This window comes from Micromys minutus, assembly GCF_963924665.1.
Source record: "Micromys minutus genome assembly, chromosome: 25".
NCBI lineage: Eukaryota > Metazoa > Chordata > Mammalia > Rodentia > Muridae > Micromys > Micromys minutus.
Genome location: NC_137960.1, coordinates 23,145,228 through 23,167,033, shown reverse-complemented (window position 1 = coordinate 23,167,033; position 21,806 = coordinate 23,145,228). Strand labels below are relative to the sequence as shown.

At 47.6% G+C, this 21,806-nt stretch overlaps 1 protein-coding gene across 1 annotated transcript; it reads right to left on the bottom strand.

The window, feature by feature from the left end:
* Nucleotides 1-6,242: 6,242 nt before the first annotated feature.
* EIF4EBP2 (eukaryotic translation initiation factor 4E binding protein 2) lies at nucleotides 6,243-21,283 on the bottom strand. Its single transcript, XM_080937573.1, has 3 exons — nucleotides 20,989-21,283; nucleotides 9,398-9,583; nucleotides 6,243-8,235 (listed from the first exon to the last, which is right to left on the bottom strand). Exons 1-3 carry the CDS (start codon nucleotides 21,131-21,133, stop codon nucleotides 8,204-8,206), a joined length of 363 nt encoding a protein of 120 aa, XP_080793699.1. The 5' UTR covers nucleotides 21,134-21,283; the 3' UTR covers nucleotides 6,243-8,203.
* Nucleotides 21,284-21,806: the final 523 nt, after the last annotated feature.

Here is a 21,806-nt window from a genome sequence, read left to right as displayed (position 1 = left end):
CAGAGCCAAGGGGAGTGCTGAATTGGCTTGCCCTCCACAATGCTGGTGAACTCCAAGGAGACTCCATTGTGTCTACCCAGGGAGCAGAAATGGAAGAGCTCTGTCTGCTGGAGCTAAAGAAGTCCCGCCCCCTGTGCATACAGAGCTCTTAGACCTGCCAAGCCAGAGGCTACTGTGGGGAGGGCAGGATAGGGAAGCCTTGGAGGGGCTGCCTGGGCTCCCTAGAAATAGGGTTTATGAACTGCTTGAAATTGTGTGCAAAGGCTGGGGTATATATGTATTTATTTTTGAGGCCATCTGTAGCTTTTCTGTATTCTCAAAAGTGGTCTGTGACCTGCTGTCCCTCCCTCAAGATTAGTATATATAAATTATAATTAGATTAAAACTAGCCATTTGGCTCTCCCTGTTTCAAGCTGGGCTAGGGGAGCTCCACAACTTTCTGGCTGGCTGGCAGTGACATACTGGCCTTGGTCAGGGTCTCTCTGATCCCTAATGAGTTGCCTGAACAATAAAGCCACTGTCCAGCTCTCCAGGGCCAGCTGGTGCCTTTGACCAGAGAGGCAGGCACTTGTCCAAGAGGGGACTGGTCATGGTGGACTTTAGAAACCAGAGCCCTCAGACGTCTGCTTGGCAGACACAATCCAAGTTTATTAAAAGTCAGTGACAATTCACCTCTGTCTCACAACGTGTTTCTAGGGTTCTGAGGTTCCCACTGCAGCAGGGGATGCGGTTGTGGTCTTGGCTTTTGCAGTGGCTGTATGAGGTTCGGGGAACTCACTGCCTAGCCTCCTCAAGTAAAACAAAAAGTGGGAGAGCCTGCTCAGTATATGTAGACCCCTGGGTTAAACCCCAGCATGAGAAAGCCAGGCTGGGATAACTCACCTCTACCACCAAATGATTTTACTTTGAAAACAGCCTTATGAGGTCCACTTGTCTGTCTGCTCTCCTAAATGCTCCCCTAAGAAGACCTCATCACAGAAGTGAGAGACCCACGGCACCTGGATGACATCTAGAGGACCAGGCTCACCTAGCTTAGACCAAAGCATTGTCTTCCATGACTCAGGCCCACTATAAAGTTTTCGGAGGGAAGAGGCCTCCCAGGGCTTGGGGAAGCAGGTGCCTACAGTCCCAACACAGCCGGACGGCAGGGCCAAAGGTCATGGCTATTTGTGGCTTCAGCTTGTGGGAGTGTTTACAGTTGGCTGTTTTGTGAACTTGGGACAAAGCTCCCTGGTGACAAAGCACTACCCTATGTCAAGTTGGGAATAAGAACACAAAGTGACCACCTACACATGCTGACTGACTGCATTCACCATGCTGGCCGCAGGACACAGTGCAGGGCTATCTGGGTATCAGTTCCTAACAATGGTTCTGGATTTGGTCCATGGCTTGGCTCAAGGCCTCTGAGAACTGTCCTAGCTGAATGCTGGGCCTTCAATAGTTATTTGCTCTTAAGGTGAAAGTCTGGTGTTCTGCAACTGCAAGCAGGGCCAAAAGGAAAACAGCTGCCTTGCCTTCCTGGTTGGCAGTACCAGGAAAAGACTGTGTGACCCTCTACACCATAACCTGGGTTTATCTCCACCTTAAGAACCCTCTTGGGGCTGGAGAGATGGCTCAGTGGTTAAGAGCATTGACTTCTTCCAGAGGTCCCGAGTTCAAATCCCAGCAACCACATGGTGGCTCACAACCATCTGTAATGGGATCTGATGCCCTCTTCTGATGTGTCTGAAGACAGCTACAAGTACTTACATATAATAATAAATAATCAGAACCCTCTTACAGGTGAAAGGGATGGGCTGGAGAGATGTGTCTGAAGACTGTGACAGTATACATTAAATAAATTAAAAGAAAAACCTGTCCCAGTAGGAAGAGGCCATCCCTGAGAACCCACACCTGCATGGAGGATCTCCATAGGCTGATGATTCTCTCAAACCCAGCTGAGCTTAAAGCATTTTGAGAAGAGTCCCCTTGCTGTTTTGGAAGTCACAGCATTACATACTGGCTAGAGCATTTTGAGTCCCAGGGCTGGAGAGATGGCTCAGCGGTTAAGAGCACCCACCAAATGCCCTTTTCTGGTGTGTCTTCAGACAACTACAGTAAAATAAGTTAAAAAAATAAAAAGGAAACTGGAAACCAGTTTCTTAAAAAAATAAATCCCCATGCTGTTCTGGAACTCACAGTAAGTATTACATATTGCTTCCAGTGATGGGTGTACCACTTCAGTTCTTTTACAAGAACCGGTTGCACTGGTATCTAAAAACCTATAAAATGATTTCTTCATCCTGATAAGAGATCTAAGAATCATGCCACAGGCAGTAAAGCTCCTGAACAGCAGAGCTGGAACTAAGGCTGACCCAGTGACTAAACCTTTAGCTCCTGAAGAACAGCCTAGCCTCTAGGCCCCACAGTAAGAGCAAGGAGAGGCCACATGGGCTCCAGGACTGCTGACTAAAGGCTTTCCTCGGGTACCATCAAGCTCCTGTGCTTATACTTACTGGAACGACAATGCCCCATTGGGGCAGACACACAAGGCTGCAAAACTCTTCTGCCTGGCTACTCCAGGCCAAGACTCCCCAAATGTGAATAACCTGCAACAGTGTACTACACACTTTTATGGTTTTGTGTGCATGGTTCAGACTGGCCTAACTCTCAGCAGTTTTCTGCCTTGGCCTCCTACCAAGCAGGATTATACACACAGTGTCTGTGGGGGGAAAAAAGTAAAAAAAAAAGATTATACCAAGAGGCTGGGTGTGGTGGCACACTTTAATCCTAGCACTTGGGAGGCAGTGGCAGGTGGATCCCTTTGCAAATAAGGCTAGCCTGGTCTCCATAAGTTCTAGGCCAGCCAAGAGCTACAGTGAGGCCGTCTCAAAACCAAAAACATTAATAGACCAACTTCAGGCGGTCTCCATGATAGTTTGCCTTTAGCATATGAGAAATGCAGGCTTCAATACCTAGCACCACAAACCACCAAGTCAGTATTCAAGGTCTTTATTTACTGTAACAGCAACCGTTGGTGAGGATTTCCTTTTCCTAGTTCCAAACACCTGCTTCTTTGGCAGGACAGTGAAAACAAACTAGTCATGGAATCACATACGATCTTAGGATGACATTGCTGACAGTGACTGAGAGGAGGTGAGGGGACAGCACACCAGAGGGACAAAGGGGAGGCCAAGGAAAGCACTGGCAGCCTCTGAAAACCCATCCCACAAGGCTGGGACTGCAGCAGTGAGCAGGGAAGGGAAATCGGAAAACACAAAGATGCTTAAAATGGACAACTGGGGATCAGAGTCCTTGGAGGCTCTTCAAGTCACCTTAGGGATTACTGGAGCTGGCCTGGGTGCCATTAAGTGGGGCAAAGGCATTGGCGTGAGCCTATGTGGTCCCCACGGACCCTGCCTTCTGCTGGTATCCCCACTGTCAGGGCTGGGCAATTGACTGACACGGAGAGGAAAGGGTATGAGGCAAGAATGGGCATTCTGTGCTGGACTCATGGAGTCTGGGTCTGAAGCCCTGGTAGGGGCTCCCTTTGCAAACACCAGCACAGTCATGCATCTACCAGGCATCCAGCCTCTCACTGCCACCCTCCCACCTCAGAAACGTCAACAGGAGGCTGCATCCACTGAGAACCATCTCAGCCTTTCTCTACTGGGCCTGCAGTATGACCAGAGCCACAAGAAGAGCTGTGCAGGGAGAAACCATGGACCACCTGAAGACTTTAAAAGTTCCATTCTGCCAACAGGCACCAAGTTCCAGGACCTGCCCCAGAGGAAGCTACAGTTTCAGAGGCTGGGGAAGGTATCTTGATTGGTCAACTGGAAAAATAAGGACCTGTCAGTCATCCTTACAGTCTTCAGTCAAGTTTCTGTGAGCTAGCCTCAATAAAGCCACCACGTCAAAACCCATTACCAGAGCAGGAAAGGCTCTGCTAAGCACTGAAGGACCGAGTCAACTGCAGGAACCCGAATTCCTGGCACTAAACAGAGGCCAAGGGTTGGGGGTAACCATGCCCTACTCCAAGTTCAGACAGAACCTTCTTCCTCAAGAAATGTGTTCCCCCACTCCACGGGATGGTCCCACCTTCCTGTGGTAAGGATGGGCCAGTGATTGAGCTTCGCAAATTAATAGGTAGCTGCCGTGGGCACGGGGACCAGAAAACACACCAAAGAACTTGAGCTACATGAAGACAGCGATGTCTTCCTCAGAGGGAATGAAAGGGTTATGGCACAACCCCCTCAAGGTGGAGATGGGAAGATTCCATCCCTGATACATGGCTGCCAACACTGGAGCCCTGCATAAAAGCTGGCTGGCTGGACTTTCAGTAGAACCCAACTGAACTGTGAAGGTCTGAGAAGCCCAAGGAGATAGTACCCAAGCCATCCCCTGCCCCTCCTCAGATTAGAAAGAAACCCACAGTCTACTAACTAGCACCTCAAGCACATACTAAAGCAAGTATGGCTACAGGAAAGAAACTGCGCACCAATCCCAACAAGAGCTTCTAAGGATGGAGACCAGCTAGCAGGAAGCAGCAGATGAGACCTGGAGGCACTGTGAGCTGCCTCTTAAGCATCTCTTACTGGTTCTTTTATGAGCACACTTCCCACAAGGCACCCGGGAGGTGATATGCTAATTCTGTGTGCTCTGCTAACCGGGGCAACCAAGTACAGGGACGTCAGCATTAAGAAGCTGCTTCTGGGTGGGAGACCTTGACCAATGAACGGACTCAGATGGCCCCTGGCTTTGGTACCATCTATCACCAGAAGGGAAAGAGCTGCTTCTTGTTCTGCAGCTCAGGAACCTAACATCTAACATCCTGTTACCTGTCTGACGAGGCTGCCCCAGTTTAGAAAGCCTGTGTAGTTTCACAGAAAAACCCCAGATTCCTTTAGTCAATTCTTAGCTAAAGGAAAACAGAAGTGGTAAACAATGCTTAAGAGACCGCCCCAGAGAAGATGGCAAAGCAAACATTCTTGAGAAGATGGCAGTTGAGGATGCAGATCTGGGAACCTCCACTTCCTGCCTCCTCTCCCTAAGACAAGCAGGTACAAGTCTGTCTTCTTCCCCGGGTTTGATCCCAGCTAGAGAGCTGTTCTGATAGCAATGTGCACTTAGCTTATAGCAGTGACTGCCCCCACCTCCCAGTTTCCTTTTAGGGCGTGGCAATTTAAAGGCACTGCAACTGTCTTCTTTCGCCTCCTCCTCTGGGATCAACCTTTCAGAAATAGGGTGCTCTGGCACAGCATCTACCCCAGAGACCCACAGAGGTGTGATCAAGGAAGGGATCCTGCTGACAGCCACAAAAAAAGTGGAATTCCCCAGCTCCAGATGAGCAGCTCCCCTGCCCACACACTACCTGTACCTTCCCAAGAGCCTATGCTAAAGTTTCTATAATCAGCAGCTCCTGAATCCCCACTCAAGAGAAGACTGTAAGTAATGTCTTACACAGCAACAGATAACCCATACAAGCAGGATGAAACTCTTGCCAGCAGAACAGGAAGGCTGGGAGCTCAGAAGGGAGAGCCCTGCTGGGTACTAGAAGGAGGCTCTTCTTCATGAAGGCTATTGTCCCCACAACAGAGAAAGGGCACAGATGGTTACTAAGATGTTAACACCTGCCTCACTCGGAGGGGGGTGGAGGGACTGGCTAATCAGGGCATCACACATCTTCACTTAAGGCTCCAGCTGTGAGGCTCTGTACACACCTGGAGGTGAACCCCGAAATGGACTCTGCTTACTAGAAAATGGCTCATGTACAAAGATGCTGTCATTGGAAGCTTATTTCTTGTCTTGTGCAATTATCTTACAATGCTGACTTACGGAGGTCAAAGAACAGGTCGTGGCGGCCTTCAGACAAGGCTTACACCTGGAAGTGGGGGATCCTGGCAGAGGGCCCAAGGCTGGAAGGCTCCTGCACCACAGAGGTGACACTCCAAAGAATACCAGAACATGTCCACTGATTGAGGGAAGAGGAGGTGCACATGCAGACTCCCCAAGATGGCAAGAAAAGGGAAACAGTTCCTTGTCTCAGATACATTCCTAGTTGTGGTCCAGGAGGAAGCCGCTCTGCTGCAGACAGCCGTTCAGTGAGGAAGAGATGCTCTTCTCTCAGTCTCCTCACTTCAGCAGGATTCAGAGTCCACAGGAGGCACAGCCAGTGTGTGAGGAATCAAGTTCCCAGGTAAGAGTAAGGTCCTGAACAAACTTCTTAGCCCAATGACAGCACAGCTTAAGTTTTCCAAGACTCCATAGGAAATGAAATTTGGAGTTTAATTAAAAACACAACAGATACATTTAACAGAGAAATAAAACTCTTGTGATTATCGCCTTGGAGACTCCAAGAATCCCCAAGTATTGGAGACCCCCAAGCTTATTCCTGAGACAGAGACCGTCACAGAGGGTTGCACTCCGAGCTATTCACATTGTGGAGCAGAAACTTCTTTTTCCTAAAGTCTTCACAAAAGAGGATCTTTTCATGGTTCAAAAGAAAAACAGCTTGCTTTCCCAGCCAAAAGGGACCTGAAATCTTACTAGAGGGCTTAGTATAGGCATCCAATATAACCAGAAACTCCCAGAGCACCCCTGGTTGCTGTACTGTCTTCCTTTAGGAGGATGGATGGACAAGCCTGTCTGTCAGAAGCCACTCTCCTGGGATCTCCATGTGAACCCACAGTACTAGGAGAGCGGGGTGGGGAGAAGAGGAAGAGAAAAAGGGAGAGGGGGGGGGCAGAGAGAGAGAGAGAGAGAGAGAGAGAGAGAGAGAGAGAGAGAGAAAGAGAAAGAGAAGGGGGGGGTAGTTTTTTCAACAGCTCATGGCAAGGCAGACTGGTCCAGTTTTACAAAACACCCATTCTACACTCCAGATAGCCCCCAAAACTCAAGGGCACAGGAAAGCGCTCAAAGGGAGTCATGAGAGACAAAGGACAGTGACAGCAGGGGACCTTCCTACAAACATTGATTTTTTTGTTTTGTCTTTTTTTTTTTTTTTTTTTAATAACCTTCCCAATACTGGAAGATGTTTTGTTAAAAAAGTTGCAGCTCAAAACTGTACTGAAAACTTATCTAAAAATAGGTCTGTAGTCATCTTAAAAATAAAAGATCTCCCCTCTGATAAGGAGAGACAGATATTATCAGATACCAACATGGGAGGCATCTCCGATGTAGAACTGGAAAATGGCTCTGAGGAAGAACCAGAAGGAAAAAGAGTGAGGGGAGAGAAGGACAGACAGACGATAAGAAGGACGAGACACCTGGGAGGAATGCAGTCTCAGCCCCTGCTTCTCTCTCGGCAACCAATCACAAAGCAGATCCAAAGTAGGGGAGAAATCTAGGGAGAAGTTAACTTTAAACTCAAGGTATAGTAACCTGCAGGACTCCAAACCTACTAAGGTGCACTGGGTTTCAAAACCATGACCACTGACACGTCTCAGGCAGACTGCTGTGACCAGGCTGTACCCACCAGGTGCAAGGCCAGTGTTGGCACTTCTGCTCTGGGAGCAGACAGAAGTCATGGGGTGTGTCAGGGTGGAGAGGACTCTGCCTGCAGGATGCAGGTAAGAACAATGGCAGACAGGCAAAGACCAGCTGGCCACCAAGGGATCCCTTCAGGAGGGCTTAAAAAAATACCCGTGCCAATGAATTAGGTAAAGAAATGGGGGGATGGGTAAAGTAATGGGAGTGATGAGCTATTACATCCAAGACAAGACAGAAGCCTTCTTCCCAGAGAAAAAAGAGGCTGATGTTACGTGTCCCAGGAATGCAGCCAGAGGTGCAGGAGCTGTGCTCCAGTGCTGAGGACAAAGATCCCCCACATCTAGTGCTCCATAAGCAGCAGGCTGCGGGGAAGGACAGGGAGAGCCCAGGAACAGCAATGGGCACTAAACCTCCTTCACCCCCAGCCCCTACAAGCAGAGGTGCTACTTGGAGACTGTCCTAGACTTGGGGCAAGTCTCAACTGGGAAGGAAGATTCTTGAGAGATGACCAGGGAAGCTACAAGGACTGCTTTCCTCTTGGACCAGTCAGCTTACTCATCAACCTAACCTTAACTGAGCAGAGGGCAGGAGACGGGACGATGTGGTTGGATGGGGCACATCTTCCATTATTTGGCACCCAGAGGGGGGTAGGGGGCTGGAGCTTCTCTGTACACCGTGTTCCTACTGGCCCAGTCAGGTCAATACACACGGCCTCCGTCGACATGCAGCAGGGTCAGATGTCCATTTCAAACTGAGCCTCATCCCCTGGTTAGAAGGAAAGAAATATAAGTTCAGTACAAAAGGAAACAGCAAAGCTTTTCCCATGTCTTTCTCAACCTGCAAAGGGGAAAACTAATACAATCTGTCCCATGCTCTGTGGCCTTAGACACTTGCCTCTGTGTGCAATACTTAATGCACAATACTCAAATTCAATATTTAAACACCTCACTTATTTTCTCTCAGGTGGCCTATCTCATCTGGGGCAGGTGTGGAAAGAGTGGCCACACAGGAAGGTACGAGGGCATGTTTGCAGGTGCAAGGATGCTCTTCTGGAGGCTGTGACCTGACACTCGCAGTGGGTGATGGCAGCTCTAACTCAGGCACACAGGAAGCTGAGGAAGGAAGATCACTGCAAGGCCGAGGAGGCCTATCTGTCAGCTCGGCCAATAGTGAGACCTCGGCTCAAAATAAGCCAACCAGACAAAAACCAGACAAAACCCTCAGCTGGAGCTGCAGCGAGCCGGAAGCGCAGAGACTGGGGTGAGTGAGAGGACAGCTCACTTCACCACATTATGAACAGCCCCCTAATAAAGTCACTCTGGGAAGCAATCAAGTCTGCTCTCCATCTCTCTCTGTGGCTTCTTTCTTTTACTTTTCTTTTGAGACAGGATTTCTCTGGGTTACCCTGGCTGCCTTGGAAGTTGCTCCATCGACCAGGTTGGGATTAAGGGTGTGAGCCACCAGCACCTGGTCAAGTTTATTTTCTAAGGCTGGTGGGATGTATGTACACACGTGTATACTGGCTCATTCGATGCTGAAGGGGTGGCATGTACAGTCATGTCTATGTAAAGGCAGTCTCTAGAAAATAAAGCTGCCTGCAGGCATGATTCTAACTGACCTCTGGGTGACCACCCTGATTTGCTTTTTTAAAAGACAAGAGTCCACCTATGTAGCTCTGGCTGACTCACAAAGATCTGCCTGTCTCTGCAGAATGCTTGGACTGAAGGCATAAATCTGGCTTCCATCCCTGATTTGACTATTTTTCCCCAAGCAACTAGGTGGACACTGACAGCATCTTAGTACATGTTTAGGAGGAGACATCAGACATACAACCAAACATCAGCTGTGCTTTGACGAAGTAACACCTCCCATCTACAGATTACTGACAGCCCTCCCCAGAGCCCTCCCTCCCAGCCCAGCCCCTCACCAACTGCGTGCTTCCTGTCATGATTGTTCAGGTTGTTCAAGTTGTTCACTTCTACTTTGGAGTCTTCAATTAAGGCGCCAGGACTGGTGACTCCAGGGATATTGGGCAGATGGCAAGGCGGGGTCTGCGCCATGGGAGAATTTCGACGGTCTAACAGAAACTTTCGGTCATAAATGATTCGTGTTCCTGAAAAACAGGGTTGAAGAATTTCAAATAAATTAAGGCATCAACACAATGACTACCGAGGCTGGTGTCCTGCATGCATGGCTTAGTCCTCTTCTCGGGCTACTGACACGTCTCAGGCGGACCACTGTGACCAGGCTGTACCCACCAGGTGCAGACCAGGGCTGGCACTTCTGCTCTGGGAGCAGACAGAAGTCATGGGGTGTGTCAGACTTTGCCTGCAGGATGCAGGTAAGAAAAATGGCAGACAGGAAAACCAGATGGCCACCAAGAAATTTCTTTAAATGCCATTTAATTCTTAAGAGGCATCAGCTCTGCCAAGAGGTGAGTCTCCCCCAGAACAGGGTCTGGTGCCCTGCCCCTGGGAAACTTCTACTGGTTATCCAACACCACTTCCTCTAGGAAGTTACCCCCACCCCCTTTCACGAAACACTTTGCCTCACCCCACAGGTCTCTGGCTGTGTACCAGCCTGCATACACTAAAGCTCCACAAGTCAGCCATGTTGTATTTACGACCAATATCATAACATTTCAATTTTCAAAACAAAGTTGGTTCTTTATTTTTCTCTTCCTTCTTTTAAAGAAATTTAACCTGGAGTTTTAGATATAAATCTTGTTTCAGCTACTGACCTACTAGACCAATAACTCTCAAAGAGCTTATTTAAAAAAAACAAAAAACAAAAAAAAATTTACTTATTTTTATTTTATGTACATTGGTGTTTTGCCTAAATGTATGTCTATATGAGGGTGTTGGAGCCCCAGGAATCGGAGTTATGTACAGTTGTGATATACAATGTGGGTGGTGGGAATTGAACCTGGGTCCTCTAGAAGAGCAGGCTCTTGTTAGAGTTATTCATAATGCCAAATTCACTGTCAGAATTGTTGGGGTGTGGGGGTGGGGTGCCAGAGAACTGCCACCACTATGAGGTCAACCTGGGCTACACTTAAGTTTAAGACCAACTTTATATAGGAAAATATAGGAAGGAGACTGTCTCAAAAAGTCAGTAAGCCAAGCCAGGTGCGGCAGCACATGCCTTTAATCCCTCAGGAGGAAAGTGCATCTCTGAGTTCAAGGCCACCCTGGTCTACAGAGTGAGTTCTAGGACTGCCAGAGCTACCCAGAAAAACCCTGTCTTGTCAGGTCTTTTCTGTTCTCTCCTACCATGTAGGACAGGGGGACTGAACTCAGATTGTCATGTTTGTTGGAGAGCACCAACATTTCTTGGTAGTACATTCAAATCCTGTCTTCTAACTATGGCTACACAATCTAATGTGCTGTCATAATTATATTCATATAAATTACAGGATAGAGCTCCTTCCTTTTCTGAGGTTTTGCTGTGTTTTCAAAGATTTCCTAAGTTTCAAATAATTTGCATTAAGACAGCATGGTTTCAATTAACATCAGTTACTATAGAGCTCTTGCTGGTTCAACTTACAAATGAACTCACCACAGGGAGGCTCAGAGGAGATCAGCAGCAGGGTCTACTGCTCCCTGCAGTCTCCAGCACCTGGAGCACCTTCTGGAACCCACCCCTAGGTGGGTCGGGAGATGCCAGTAATGTGCACTCTACATCTGTTAATCTCAGCAGCTGACTGACATGTGGCAGCCCCAGCACCTTAACCATTAGGAATGATACTGATTTAAGATCTAGATATCCATGTCCAGGTTATGGTGTGGACAGCCATTCTTCTGGAGCACGCCCCAACATGGAATGGCTAAGTCACATGCTAACTGGTTGCGGAACTGCTGTTTTCCAGATGACCTCAGCCTTCACACTCCTGTTGGCAGTGTGAATTTCACACAGTGAAGCCGACACAGTCTGCTCCTTGCTAGCCACCCTAGCTTGTGTGTTTTGGGCAGGCACACTACTTCTGGCCTCTCAATTCTTTCCCACTGATACACATACAAATGCAAATCACAAGTTTTGAAACCAGAAATCCTCTTAAGTCTCTCTAATTTTTACTTTCTACAATCACACGGCTATTTCAGGTCCCTTAGAGTTCTATATGAATTTCAAAATTGCTCCCAAGGATGCAAGCTTGAACTGACCCCCTACTGTGTGCATCACGTCCTGATCCCACTTAGGTTGTCTTACTGTATGCATCATCTCTGATCTATCCATGGTTAAGTGCCTCTCCATTTACTTAGGGCGTCTTGAATTTCTTCTAACATTAATTTTAATTGCACTTTCTTTATTCATCATGTGTGCACGCACATACACCTATGTGTGACTGAGAGCATAAATGCTATGCCGTGCATATGGACATGTGCAGAGGACAACTTGCAGGGGTCTGCTCTCTCCTATCATGTGCATCCCGGGGATAAACTTCAAGTCTGGCAGCAAGCCCCTTCCCCGCTGTGCCACCCCAACAGCCACCCTGGAGTACAAGTCTTGACCAATTTTATTTAGTTGTACCTGCTGGGCCAAATTATTACCTTGCCAGACCAAATTACTTACTCATTTTAAATTTCACTGCAGGTGAAAAATGCACTAATTTGGTAGTTAACTTCCCCATGGAACACAAAAAATAGCAAGCAGTGTGCTAGCAATTAACAAGCATGTGACCGTTCCAAAGAACCAACTACTCTAAGAAAAATGTTAATTACCAGGAAAAATTCCTTTAGTTCCTAATGAATATCTGTGTTTACTGTAAAGAACCAAAGACAATCTATTAAAAATTAAAACAGTCCATGTCCCTGACACACATTAACTTGAATTCATACTTTTTATTTACAGAAACAGGGTCTCACCCTGTAGCTCAGGCTGGCCTTGAACACTCGGGAGCAATCTGTCCAGCACACTCCAGAGCGACAGGAAAGCAGTGTGTGGACTGCAGACTGATTGTGTGGAGAGCCTTGCCCAGCATGGGCAAGGCAGGGCAGACAGAGAAAGTGTGCTTGTGTTCCTGAAGCTACAGGACTATCACTACCAGGGTGGCGGTGAGAAAGGCAAATCAAACTCAACTGAATGACGACCATGGGTAGGTTGGGCACAGTGAGCACAGCCCTTCCTGGGCATGTTCTCCACTCCAACGCGGCTCCAGCATGGGGAGGCGGGGAGGCAGGCAAAGGCATTTGAAAGAAACAAGAGTCAACAAGATGGCTCAGTGGGCAGAAGCACTTGGCTCACAAACCCTAAACCCAGAGAGGGGTTCAATCCCTGGCTCCCACAGTAGGACAGAATGACTTCTAAAGGTCATCCTCTGACTTCCACACCTGCACCTCAGCACACACACCAATAATGTGTGTGTGTATAATTTAAAAGAGCACTGACTGCTCTTCCAGAGAATAAATCTTTTTAAAAAATTAATAATAATAATAATAATAATAATAATAATAATAATAATAAATAATAATAAACAGGCTGAGTGTGACGGCACCGTCCTTTAATCCCAGCATCTGATCTCCATAGTGAATTTCAGGCCAGCCAGGGTTACACAGTCAAACTGTATGAAACAAAACAAAGCAAAACAGATTAATAACAACCCAGCACTCACTTGGCTACCAGCCTTGGTAGTCTGGGAATTCTTTTTTAAGATTTATTGTTTCATCTGTAATTATATTTGTGTATAAAGGTATGTCCACAAAAATGCAGGTATCCAAGGAAGCCAGAAGGTGCTGCTTCTTGGAGCTGAATTACAGGCGGCTGTTAGGAACCTGATGTGGATACTGGGAACCAAACTCTACTTCTCTGTAAGAGCAAGAGCAATGCACGCTCTCAACCACGGAGCCCTCCCTCTAGCCCTGAGGTATCTAAAGCTGTAAGGCTGGCCAAGAAACCAGAAACTAGACAGCCAGCAGCCAGTGACTTTAATGCATTCAGAATGCTGGGCTCCCCCCATCCGTTCATTTATAACAGAAGATGCAGAACCATGTGAAGGACTATATGGAGTTTATCCCCCAGCTTAGGAAGCTTTGTCTGCCTGCACCAGATAGCCTGGAGGAAGAAGTTTTAACATTTGTTGTTCATAGAGGCCCTCAATGAATAGACTGCTAAAAAGTTCTGTGTCTGACAAACCAAAGAAAACCAACAGCTGCCTACGCCAGAAGCTCCTGGGAGACTGGTGGTGACCAAACATTTACTTTGCATAGCCACCAAATCCCTGAAGTACTAATAAAACCTGACGGTTTATATAACTCTTTTTATAACTAAAGGCACAGTGGAGCTTGGGGCCTTTTGTCATAATGTAACTAAGGGCTGTGGCAAAGTTCTGTGGATGATCTACCAAATCCCTTAATCCCATGTCCCAGGATCAGGGAGCAAAGGCCTCAAGGATGGTCCCCACCTGATCACATGCTGTATCCTACTAGGAAGGCCCATTGTTGGGGAGACATAGGAAAGCAACCCTATTTACAAAGAAAGCAAAATCATAGTGACACAGGAGACACAGGACAGCATAATTAACACAGGCACTCAGGCAAATCTGGTTTTCTCAAGGCTGGGTTGAAAATAAGTTGAATCGGGGGTTTGTTTTTTGTTTTGTTTTGTTTTTAATGCTAATAGCAGGGCCTGGAGATGCAGCCTAGTTGGTATTGACTTGCCTAGCATGCACAAAGCCTGGATGCAAACTTTGCATAAACATAAACATAAACAGGGTATAGCACATGCCTGTAATCCCAGCACTCAGGAAGTAGAGGCAGGATCTTAAATTCAAGATCATCAAAGGCTACATAGTTCTGATGAGACTAGGCTACAAAAGACCTTGTCTCAAATAAAAAAGAAAAAGAAACAAAAACAAAACTCAGCTAATACTAAATCCAAAATGGTCATGACCTGTAAATGAACCAGCCTGGGGAGAGGTGGGGGTGGAAATAAGTCAACACTCACTCATTCCTACTCTCTAGCAGTGCTACTGCAAAAGGCCCTCACTACTGTTCAGATGTCAACATTCACATGGAAATAAATGTTCCCCACAAAAATAACTGGGAGAAAGTTCAAGTTGAATCTCCCAGGCTGAAGCCTTGGTGATGCTAATAATTAATTACTAACTACCCATTATTGCAAGCCATGAGGGGAAAACACAAATTCAACCCAAAATCTAAAGAGGATTATCACCAGAACCCAGGGTGATTTAGCCAGCGGCCCAGGGTGACTTGACATTGGCAAGTCAATTACTAGAGTATACTTTAAAGAATAAAAAGCAAGTCCCATTATAACCCCAATAAAAGATCTGTGGTCAAGAGTGCTTCGTATTCAAGAGGCCTTGAGCTTTGATCCTCAAAGTCAAAACTCTGACAGACCCCAGACATTCTTTCATGATGAATATATCCAGTAAACCAGAAACAGAAGTCAATCTCCAGGACATCTAGTAGAAGAAAGTCACCTGTAAGAGCGCATATTCAGGAGACTGGGGGACTGCCTGCTTTCTCTCTTTAAGACCAACGTGCCATGCACCACCACACTGAGGGCCCTACCCAGGAGAAACTGGAAAGAACAGAACACATCTGACAAAGATGGAGACCTTCAAATGCAGGTAACAGGAAGCCATAGGACCAGAATTGTATTTCCCAGTTTATCTTTGCTTGTTGAGGTTTTTAACCTTCTTAAACTACTCACAGAAACAGATTCCTTTTGTCAGGATACGTGACACAGAAATCTATAGTAATATTAAAATGGAAACATGCAAACATTTCTGAGCTTCTAGTTTCAAGCTGTGGCCTAAGAAACAGGTGAGGTGGTCTGTAAAAGACGGGCTCGAGTCGTGCAACTGTGTCAGGCGAACCTTTGAGTCTGGGGCCAGCCTGGTCTACAGAGAGCTGGAGGCAAAGACCTGTAATCCCAGCTACATTGGTGTCTGAGTCAAAGGAGATAGTTCAAAGTCACCCTGGGCTACAGAGTGCCTTTCAAGGCTGACTTGGGAACTTAGCAAAATTCTGTCTCAAAAATGTGAATCAACCAATCAGGGAACTCCAGGTTCAGTGAGAGACCCCATCTTAAACACTAAGCTAAGCACAGCAAAGGAAGACAGTTGTTCATATATATGCACGATCACACACACACACACACACACACACACACACACACACACACACACACACACACACAAACACCAAACCAGGAACACTCAGGATTGACAGCTGTTGATTGATACCTAATAAGGAACAAACCAGGCATTTGCTTCACTGTTTGTGATTACTGAACTCACACCCCTAGTGCTGGAATCATAAAAGTACCACTGCGTGCAGGTAAAGAATACACAGGTTTTTAGGGTGCTTCAAAAACAAAAGGTTGGATGTGGCATCACACACCGTTTATCACAGCACTCAGGAAGCTGGGGCAGGCAGATCTGAGTTTGAGGCCAACCAGGCATCCATACACATATCGAGATCATCTCTGAAACAAAAGACAAGCACAAAGTAAAGTCCAGTCTTACCTACAAGTCTCAACAGAGCCCAGTCTGTAAACAGAGGCAACAACCCCCCACCCCATGCATTTGCTCTACAGACTCGAGCTAGGAAGCTCTGGCACTCACCAGGTGGCGCAAGCAGTTTTCTACAGTAACTACTTTCCTGTCTGATCTGCAAGGCTTTAAGCACACAAACTACTAAGCCTACAGAGTTCACAACTGTACAAAACCCCTCTGTGAAGCCCTCTTTAAGACTCCAGTCCTGGAAAGGACTTTGCTGATAGACTGATGTCAGTTTCTCTACTCTGAAGGCTGGCTGGCAGAAGGGCTATGTTCCCCGTCACCCCTCACTTCTCTCCCAGTATTGACTTGGTAAGAAAAGATCTTGGCCTCCCCCAGGCTTGCAAGCCAGTCCCTCCACATCCAGTTGGAAAGCTGAAGGACAGACACCTAAGCAGGTGAGCACACACCTGAGGCCGTGGAAGGTCATTCCATGGCTGTCCGTGTTACTAAGGCAAGCAGTTGCCATTTCCCCCAGATAACAAGGCAATGTGATGTGCATCCCTTATAATAATGGAGGGCTGTGTGTAAGGACCCAAGCTGAAGACCTGGGATTGCTCAGGGAATAAAAGCTAAGTGTGAGGATCTGAGCTTAGATCCCCAGCACCCATGTAAAAACTGGGTGTGGCTATGTGTTTGGTTTTTTTTCCCTTGAGGGAAGGGGGAGTTGTAGGGGGTGGTCAGTTGCTAGAATGGGCTGCCTAGTTAGCCTAACCAACACCACTAAAGCTCAAGGTTCAGTGATAGACCCCATCTAATGGGGATAGGCAGAAAGGAAGCAATGTTTTTCTCTGGCCTCTGCATGGGTCCACAGGGGCACACACAAGAAAACTGGAGTTAAAGGAGAATGTTTTCCCATTTTCAGACCTTATTTATTTCCAGATTCTTCCAGTGGTCCTCGGGTAGCTCTACCCTAGGACACCAATAGCAGCGGAGGGACAGGAGCCACAGTGATGGGTGGCTCTCTGCTCCTACGTGCAGTGTTCTTTCCCATAGCTGGAATGTGACTAGTGAGCGAATGGGTCACTACAGCTCTGCTCTGCCTATTCCCTAGAGAAAGATGGCGCCAGCCAGCATTCCAGAGGTAGAAACGTCTCAAAAGGTCTGCCAACTTCCTTTCCCGGGACGGAAGCACCTAGATGGTAGAGGAAGAAACTAGGCAGTCGGAAGGATTACTGATTGAGGCTACCCACTGACATTAATTGGCAGGCAATACTAGCAAGTTAATTTCTTTGGGTCTCAGGGTTGTTTAACTATAAAGTGAACTCATTCGGGTCCTCCCGACTCTGACATATCGGAAAACTCAACTACCAGAAAAAGCTCACTTCCCTCAAGGTGGTGGCAGCAACTTCTACTGGATGAACCAACCATTACCCATTGTTCCATGGGTAGACAGGAGAAAATGAAGCAAGCTTTCCTGTCCCTCAGTGACAAGCAGAATCCTCTTACATCAGCAAAAGCAGCTCAAGATGCCATAGCAAGTCTGTTTTAGCTCAGCTTTCATTTTCAAACCAAAGGAGAATTTTAAGAGACCCTCCAGGTGGTAACTATGGATCCCCACCAAGGCCAATCTTACAAGGCATTCAGCAAATCAAATGTGATCCAGGAATGGTCCCCAGGAGTGCAGCACTTCAGGTTTCAGACTTGCAGGCAGGAAATGCACTCCTTTCCCTTCTCACTGAAGAGAGACTCCTGATCCAACCCTGTTTTCAGGTCTGAAATTTCAAGTCAGTTACTTGGCTAAGCTGTTTCAATCCCAGAACTACAAGTCAAATCCCACCCACAGCCTCCATCCCTTCCCAATCCAGGGGTCCGTGCAGAGCAAGGACTATACTTAACACTTTACTTTTTGAAGACAGGGTGTCATGTAGCCCAGGTTGGCCTAACTCTATCTATTACACACTGGCATTGGATTCTTGATCCTTTCTCTTTGTCTACAGGCCTTGCCTAGGTCTTGTTGCCTGTGAGGTGATGACCATAAAACTCACTGAAGACCTTATCAACCACCAAGATAAAATGGTGTGGTGAGAGGGACAGAGGCATCAGAAAATTTTCCAAGCAGGAAACATCGGGATAGCTCAGAGGTAAAAGTGCTCCACTTAAGTCTGACCTCAGTTTGATCCCAGAAACCCCAACAGAAGAAAATCAAATGCTGCCCTCAGACTTCCACTGGCAAGCCAGCATAGGAGAGCATGTGTGTGTGCTCACACATACACCTCAATACCAGTAAAACAAAACAAAACAAAAAAACCTGTTTTTAAAAAGTTTTTTCTTTAAATGAGCATATGTCTGTGTGAAGATGAGATGAAAATTTCAGGAGTTACAGCTGCCCAGAGTGGATGCTGGGAACCAAACTCAGGTCTTCCACAATATTGGCTGGCATGTTCTTAACTGCTGAGCCCTCTTTCTAGCCCCAATAAAGGCCACCTTAAAATCATTCCAAAGGGGAAGAGTCAGTAAGCACTGAACATCTCTAAGCACCACCGAGCTAAATGATACAAAAGACTGCCTAGCACGCCATGGTGACCCATATTTTTAAACCCAGCACTAGAGAGGCAGAGGCAGATAGGCCGCTGAGTTTGAGGCTGGTCTGGGCTACACAATGAGACCCTGTCCCAAAAAAGAAAGAGAAAAAAAAAAAAAAAAAAAAAAAAAACTAAACTCAGTTCCAACCCCTACAGTGCCATCTCCTTACAACCAGGAAGAAAACCCTCCTTATCAAAATCCAAAGACTGCTTGCTAGGCATGGTAGCCTTTATTGCCACTGCTCAGGAAGCAGAGGTAGGGGCATCTCAGTGAGTTCTGGGACAGTGAGATCCTACCTCCAAAACAACTATGTGTAGAAGCTCTGTAGAAGCAGCAGGCTGAGCTTGCTCAGACATGCTGTGACTCTATAGTAGAAGGTAAATGAGTATTTCCAGCCGACCTTCCCCAAACATCTCAGAACTAAATCAAGCTGCAAGACTGCTTCTATCTTTAAAGCAAGGCTTAAAGACTACGTGCCTTTCCTACTTTTGAAAGCACAGCAGCTTGGTGTTTGAAATATGACCAGAGTTCCCTCTCTAGAGCTTCCCTCAGGAGAACAAGATTAATTGACAGCTAAAAGTTTGCTTCCTCCCCAAATAAATTAGAGCTAAATGCACCTGTTACTGTCACATGTGCACGGCATTTTACTGACCAATACCACAAAGAACTCTGGAGTAAATTACAGTTCTCTTCCATACCACATGTATATGTATATATATATATGTATATATGTATATACGTATATATATATATATATATATATATATATACACACACACACACACACACACACACACACACACACGATATATATGCTCTTACTATATAGCCTTGGCTGTCCTGGAACTCATTATGTACGATGGGCTAGCCTTGAACTTCCAGAGATCAACCTGTCTCTGCCTGAGCAGTGCTGGCCACTAATCTGTTTCTTAAAAGTTATCTGTTCAAGTGGAGACAATTCCATCCAGGCTGCCCAAGACCTTTCCTGATTTTTTGTTACACCAGCTATGGAGGGACACACATCAATAAATCCCAGCACCCAAGAGACTAATAATGCAAGACCACGGGTTTGGGGATCACATAAAGAGATCCAAGGTAGTATGGACGACATGGAGAAACGCTGTTTCAGAAAAAGGAAGAGATTAATTAAAACCTGCTGGAAAAGACCAAATAAGAAAGCTGTCTTCAGCAACTTAAACCACTGCCCCCTCACCAGGATCTCCACAGTCTTTCCCTAAGGAATGCAGCTTCCTCTTGCCTGGGCCATTTGGAAAGTCATTCAGGGCATTTATGCCTCTCTGCCATCCTTTCTCTAGACCGGCCTGGCTGGATCCTCTGCCAACTTTTCTCCTAGGTATTTGCTTTGATTTTTTTTTTTTACCCCCTGCCTTGTTTGGTTGGTTTTTTATTTGTTTTTTTGAGACAGGTGCGACACTATAGCACAGGCTGTCCAGGAACTCATTAGGTAGCCAGGGCTGTCCTTAAACTGCCATTCCCCTACCCCCGTTTCTGGAACTTCTGGAACAGTAGGACCACAGCCCGAACCACCATGCGCAGCCTTCTGGATTGGTGTCTCTTGGTGTTGGCAAGGTCCCTTTACTCTGTGCCTTCCAATTGCACAAGATTCCAGAATGGCCAGGCCCAACTGCAGGTGATTGGTTAGGAGTCCTGCCTTATGATCAGCGATCTATAGACTGCAGGGACTGCTAAACCAAATCTTCACCCTCTAGCCAAAGGCCAGCCTCCCGAATCACCAGAAGAAAGCAAAGTTCTGAGATTAGAAACGAAAAGCCAGTTTCCTTCATCAAGGCACCAAAGAAGCCTTTCCAGGCTCCTCCCTCTTAAGAGAACAGCCCAGAAAGGAAACAAACAACCTTTGCGCTCCCTCCTCTCTCGTGACCAATTCAACATGCTTTACCTCTTCTCCGGTGATAGTAAACAGTTCCCGACCATCTTCTGAAAGGCAATTTCAGGAACCTCCCTTTGCACCGCCTCTCTACAAGTTCTTTCCCTAGAATCAAGCAGCCTAACCCGACTAGTGTGTGCTGTTTGACAAAGCCGCTCCTCGAAAGCCCTGGTCTGAAATCTGACAGTGCCTCTACTAAAGCCGTCAACTTCTTGGATACCAAAGGAGCTATTTTACACGCCCCACTTGTGATAGCTGGGGCTCCCCCCAACCTGTGATGACTCCTCCAACAAAGTACACAGTGCTGTCAAAGGAGGTTAACACGGGGCGAGGCATGCACAGTGCATGCCAGCCTCGTCTCTTGACTCTAAGCTCAGCCAGACAAGTCATCTTACGCTTCCGCGCCAGATTGGTCTCACCGACTTCCCTCCCCACAGTTCTAGAGGCGAGCCCCGCCGCGCACAGTGCACGGTTTGCAGCACACAGTCCCGGCGGCGGAGAGGAATGTTGGTCGAGCATGTAGTGCCACGCGCCAGCCGCGATGGCGGGCAGGCCGGGCGCGGCTCACCTCCCGGCGTTGTGGAGAACAGCGTTCCCCCGGGCGTGGTGCAGTAGTCCTGAGGTAGCTGCGCTGCGTCGCTGATAGCCACGGTGCGCGTGGGGATGGCGCGGCTCTGGCTGGGCTGGTGACCACCGCCAGCTGACGCGGACATGGCTCCGGCGCGGGCTCGTGGCTTTGTGCGGCGGCGGCGGTGGCGGGGCCCGAGCGGCTCTGGCTCCTCGCGCTCGGCTCTCTGCTAGCCCGCTCTCGCTCGGTCGTCCTGCTGAGCTCCCGCCGCCGCCGCCGCCGCCGCCGCCGCCCGGTCCTCCGGCCTCCGCCTGCAGCCTCAGCAGCAGCAGCAGGAGCAGCGGCAGCAGCGGCAACGATGACTACCGGAAACGGGCGAAGGCGGGAGCAAGGGGTAGTAGAGGGAGGGAAGTATGAAGGCCGGACGTGACGTTAGAGGGCGTGTCTGGAGAAAGTAGGCTGGTAGCTGAGGGCGTGGCTGAGGCTGATAAACGCTAGAGGTAGAGAGTGAACCCGGAAATTTGAGATAAAGGAAGTGGTGAAGGGTGGAGCCTTATGGTGTGGTGGGCGGGACTTAGAGGGGCGGGACTGAGCTCAGGAACAGAATAGAATCTGAAGCGAACCAGGCGGGGAAAACTTGTTTATGGTGTGTGTGCAAGTGTCAACTGAGAATACTTTCCTAGTTGGTGCCTACTTCAGTTTCCCATCTAACCATTAATAAAGATGGCTCAGCGGGAAAAGAAAGGCATTTGTCACCAACCTGACTTCCACCCCCAGAAACTACAAGGTGAAAGGGGAAACCAGCTCCTGCAATTTAT